This window comes from Nematolebias whitei, chromosome 13 (genome assembly GCF_014905685.2).
Source record: "Nematolebias whitei isolate Nwh7 chromosome 13, NemWhi1, whole genome shotgun sequence".
NCBI lineage: Eukaryota > Metazoa > Chordata > Actinopteri > Cyprinodontiformes > Rivulidae > Nematolebias > Nematolebias whitei.
This window is the reverse complement of record NC_056510.1, coordinates 17,214,327-17,219,920: the sequence shown is the minus strand read 5'-3', so window position 1 is coordinate 17,219,920 and position 5,594 is coordinate 17,214,327. Positions and strand designations below refer to the sequence as shown.

Here is a 5,594-nt window from a genome sequence, read left to right as displayed (position 1 = left end):
CCCCATCTACTACATATATATATATATATATTTATGTATATCTATATATATATATATATATAACTGTGTGAGTAATGAGGCACCTTTTCATCTGTCTCCTCTCAGATCGCACAATTATCATGTCCACCCACCACCTGGATGAGGCTGAAGTACTGAGTGACCGCATCGCCTTCCTGGAAAGAGGAGGATTAAAATGCTGCGGATCACCCTTCTACTTGAAAGACAAGCTGGGTCAAGGCTACAAACTCACCCTCACAAAGAAGGTAATCATCTTCACAGACGTGCAGTCATGTCAGTGCAAAGCAACAGAAACTGAGCAAAACTCTCATATTGACATTTTCCTTCTCAACATTCATATTTTCAGAAATCTTTTATTTTCTCAATCTAATTTGTCGTGTTCTTCCAGTGCTTCATGTTATAACATTAGCATATGTGAAGGTTGAGGGATTGTATAGGCCACAGCCTTTATCTCGAGCGTCCAGGGAGTACGAGCACGACTCTGGCACATCTTAACAGGGACAGATCTTGGCCAGCATAAATTGTAACATCGCACCATCTATTATTATAGACAAGCTTGACCGCTCATGTGGAAATACTGAAATACTGAAAATCTGGCTGATGGACTAAACCCCCTCTCAAATGATGTGCTGCAGACTTATGCAGCATACTTTATGTTCACCTGCAGCCCTAGCTTGCAACCTGGTTTCTTTTTTATCTTCTCTGATGAAAAACTCAAGTGTCATAAACTACACGATATTCCATATTTTGCTTTGAGATATCTTGTGCCCACTGCCAACAGGCGAAGGTTAATAAAATTGTCTTTTCCTGCACCTGTGTGTGTTTCTGTCTGTTACTTTTATATTCAATGAACCAAAAGATTGATTATTAATGAAACTTGCAGAATGCAATCGTTGGATGTACATTTATACGATTGATAAACTTTTGGGGTCAACTTGATTCAAGATGGCCACCACAGCAAAAGGCCCATAAAAACGCAAAAAGTTGCCACATCTTTGTCGAATGTATTGATATTGGCTGAAAAACCCAAGCCATGCTCAACCTTTGGATAGATAGTTAAATTTAAAGCCCCATGTTTTCGTTCTTGTAGATTCAAGGTGCTGTAAAGGAATCCGTTGACAGTGCTGAACTGAAGTCTGTCATCCAAGCTCATCTACCTGAAGCACGACTGACAGAAGCCAATGGGGGTGACCTGGTCTACTCTCTGCCCCCCTTCACCTCATCCAACGCCTCCTCATACCGATCACTTTTGACAACGTTGGACACCAACTTGGACGAGCTGCAGCTGGGAGGTTATGGCATTTCTGACACCACACTGGAGGAGGTGAGCTCATGAGGAACCAGATGGAGAGAAAAAAGAACAGCTTTATGTTAATGTTCTGGTAAACTTCAACTTTCACATCTGTTTGCAGGTTTTCCTCCAAATGACTAATGGAATCACTAAAGAGGAGATGCCACTGTCCATCTCTGAGACGGTTTCAGACAATGCATCTATCGACAGCTTCCCTTCAGACTTCAGTGATGATTTTGGCCAAGTTGGAGATAAGATCAGTGAGTTATTATTATTTTCTCCTCATGCACTCTTTCTGTTTGCCCTTTTTTACCACCTAAAAACATCACATCCTTCTAAAATATATATATATATTTTCCTAAAAGTCTACAGATGGATTGTGCAGTTTTTTTTTGGTGATCCAGTCTAAATCTGTTTTAGAGCTGACCAGTTCATCCATGGAGAGTGGTTTGGTCCTGGCCTGGCAGCAGCTGACAGCCATGCTCATCAAGAGGTTCCACCACAGCCGGAGGGACTGGAAGGGCCTGCTGGCTCAGATCCTGCTTCCTGTTCTCTTTGTGATGATTGCTATGGGTCTAGGCTCCATCAAGAGCGACATGCAGCACTATCAGAAGCTGGAGCTTAGCCCTGCGCTCTATAACATCGGACCAAGTTACTCTTTCTTCAGGTCAGTCAGAACCTGTGGAAACCACAGCAACACTGGGGAGAAAACACAAAAGCAAATCAGGCTAATCAGGGCTCCAGACTAGTAGAGACTCGGGTGCAATCACTTTTCTCAGTTGGTGACACCAGCTTGTAGGTTTTTTTTTTTTTTTTTTAAATATATATATAGTTTTTAGGTAAAGAGATTAAAAGGAAAGATGTTCATTTGTGTTATTAGTTGTTTTTTTTGGCTAGTCTAATAGAAATAGATGCACAACCTAAAACAATTTATACTAGCACAGGGCATTCTTTGAATTAGTTTTTACTAATGTTTTAAACGTCTAAATCATTTTATTCTATATGATTTCCCTTTGCAAATTAATATCTGAACCTGTTGTGCTTTGTCAAAATGATTTAATTTTAAACAGAAAAAAAAACCTTTCAACCAAAGGTGAATTAGCTGCAGGATGTATAAATTATTTAACATCAATATTTGCATGGGTTAACACATCACGTTTGCTTTAAAATGATGGTGAAACTGTAGTTTGTTGAAGGTCAGTTGGACCTTAAAGCAGAACGTGTGAGTGGGAACGGAAGGGTTTGGGAGGATGATGATGCAGCGGGCTTGACAGCAGATCAAACGACGAGGGATGAAGAGTGTCGGGAGATGTCTTTATTCTCCACATCTTCTGCTTGTTGATCAAGGGGACATGGAGGAGGGGAGGGATCCTGAAGTCTGAATTCAAAGCTGATGTTTATGCTCTTCCTAGTTCCTTTCAGCTTTAAACAAGATTTCAGATGCGAGTTAGGAGCAGGTTACAAGCATTTTAAGGCTTTCTGTGCTTGACTTCAATTATCACCGAGCTCGATAACTATCAACTTTCTCCGAGTTCTATTTTCCTAATGCGCCTGGATCGACCATGCAAATGATCCTAATGTTTATTTATGAGTGGGATTCTCCTTGAGTTGAATGGAAGGGGGTGGCTCAAACAAAACAAGTCCACTTAGATCTAAAGTGGCAAGTCAAATGTCCTCAGATGTTTCCTTTCATCTCTCCACTTCACTGTCTTTGGTAGAGTCACTGTGCCCGCGTGATATTTTCAACGTTAGAGAAGCTTTATAATCCCTAGCATTTGTTCTAGCAAATGTATTTTCCTCACATTGTTCACTTTACGTGAAGGTTGTTGAATTTTTTTTGACTCTACAGTAACCAAAATCCAAGATCCAGCCATCTGGTGGACACCATGCTGTCTTTCCCTGGAATCGATAGCGCCTGCCTCGACAAGTCTGATAACCAGTACGTAATTACGCTTCCAGCTGTTCTCATTTCATGAAAGTGCACTCATTTTCCCTAACAGCCTTTTCCACATTTTACCATTTTTCCCCCCACTATGCCTACTTTTGCTCTCTCTCTCTTTTTACTGGACAGCCTTTTCCCCCAATTCCAGTCGCTCTCTCTCTGGTCTCTCTTGTGATCGTTCGCTTCATTTTCCTGCTGCTCAGCCTGATGCATGCGGCTGAAAGCCTGCAGCAGGGCTCTACGATGTGACAGCGTCATCTGTATTCCATAAACACCTCGTGTTTATAGGGGAGATTTGCACCGTGCAAGATCTCAAATCAATGATGTTGGCACTCATGAAGCAGACCTCTAAGGGATGTTTTAAACGTACAAGTAGAGGAAAAAAAAAAAATTAATTATTGAAGGACTTGCATTCCTTGAAGGAATGCATTTTGCCCTCTGCCTTTCACGACAGTTTTAATTCACAATGGCCACATCTCGCAACGTGTGGTAAGTCTCCAAGTGTGCAGACTAAATGTTAAAAAAGTACATCAAAAATTTTTTTTTTCAAAACTTTAATTGAAATTCTTCTAATAGTTAATCAGATAATTTGCAATTATATAGTAATTTTATTGCTGTAAATTTAAGCACAAATATTACACAATTGATCAAGTTTCTTTAGCTGTTCATGAGATATTTTGCTAACAGTACAGCCAAAAAAAAAATAAAAAACACACACTAACATACAAAAACATTCTAACTTGGCATTTGGTGGCAGGTGTTAATAAAAAAGCTGCATGTTTGATTATAAATGTGTAAAATTGTATTACTTAATTCTGTTCATGTTTTAATGTTTTACGCTACTTGATCGTATTCAATAACTTTGCAAACACACATGCAGGACGTTTTGCATTTTGCTTTTTGCTCATCATTAATGTCCCTCACATTATTTGTTGAACAACAAACTGTGTGGGAACTGAGCACCAGCCCACACAAACACAAGTTTCACACAATATGACATTACAACACACATTTAACAGCTTGAAAAGCTGTGATCAGAGTATATTTAGCTCCTGGTTTCACAAAAAACACACAAACTCACAGCTACTCTATGATTCATGACAAACTGTGTTTAATTTACTCTATTTTCTATTGATAATGCGTAAAATTTTCACCATTATTGTTGCACAGTTTTCATTTTCTTTTAATCTCTTTGTGAGTTTGACATGAGGCAGGCTTTTGGCACCGTCACAAACATTCAAACATCCACTGAACCTTGCTTCCACTTTGTGAAAGATTTATTCTCTCCTCCTAAAGGGCCTGCACAAGAAGCACAAACAGCTGGATCTCTGGAGGAAACATCTCCGAACCATTTAGTGTCTGTAAATGCACCCAGAAGAAACAGGTGAGAGTGGGTCAGCAGTAAGAGCATGTGTGTGTGAGTGGGTTTTTGTGTTCTGCCTCGTTTCCCCACCCTTCTCTTCCTCGCCTCCTCGAGCATTCGAACAGGGTCAAGCATGATGTATTTGTGTCTTCTGTAAACTGTAGATTTGTAAGAAGAACTTCCAGCCCCCCCATAAGAAGATCCCCTCGTCCCAGATTGTCTATAATCTGAGTGGTCTTGATGTGGACAACTACCTGGTGGCTACAGCCAATGATTTCATCAGGAACAGGTGAATGCAGATGGTTTATTAGCTTAAGTGCTTTAACGCAGGTGTTCCAAAACTTTTCCATGTCATGGCCCCCTAAACAGCGTTAGCTTCTGGCTGAGGCCCCCCTCGCAAACCCACAAACAATGCTACAAAATACGTAAAGAAACATCAACTTTTAGAATGTTTTTACTTTTATTCACTATATTCAATTAATTATTACAGCTGCTGAGCATAAAAATGTTATTAACTAACATGTTTTAAACACTGTATTATACAGTAGTCCCTCACTGCTTCATGGTTCGTTTATCGCAGACTCTCTCTATTGCGGTTTTTCAAAATAAGATTGGACATGACACATAATTGGATGATTGATGGCTGAGCTGCACGATCGGCATGGAATTTTTATTTAAAATTAATTATTTTAAATTGTTGAGCACCTGCTGCATCTTTGTGAAGCCCAGAGCTGCAGAAAAAGCATCCTCCTGCCTTTGTGCAGCTCTTACTGCAGGATAAGCTTCCTGCTAATGCTGATCAGCTCTTTCTACGTGCAGAGCGGGGAAGGGAGCGTGGCCATGGCCGCTTGCAGGTGGATGAGTGCAGCTGGCAGAGAGGAGGCAGAGAGCTAAAATCATGACATTCATGACTTTTAGAGCGTTTAGAGTTTAGAAACATTGTTTAGAATATTGTACGAGTCTGAAAAGGGTTTTATATA

At 40.2% G+C, this 5,594-nt stretch overlaps 1 protein-coding gene across 1 annotated transcript in view; it reads left to right on the top strand.

Moving 5' to 3' along the window:
• abca12 (ATP-binding cassette, sub-family A (ABC1), member 12) overlaps nucleotides 1-5,594 on the top strand; it is a gene marked incomplete in the record, with an annotated part of 77,400 nt that overhangs the window by 53,508 nt on the left and 18,298 nt on the right. Inside the window, 7 exon segments of the mRNA XM_037686141.1 lie at nucleotides 106-263; nucleotides 1,109-1,342; nucleotides 1,431-1,569; nucleotides 1,730-1,976; nucleotides 3,159-3,248; nucleotides 4,548-4,635; nucleotides 4,779-4,903. Coding sequence (XP_037542069.1) covers nucleotides 106-263; nucleotides 1,109-1,342; nucleotides 1,431-1,569; nucleotides 1,730-1,976; nucleotides 3,159-3,248; nucleotides 4,548-4,635; nucleotides 4,779-4,903 — 1,081 coding nt within the window.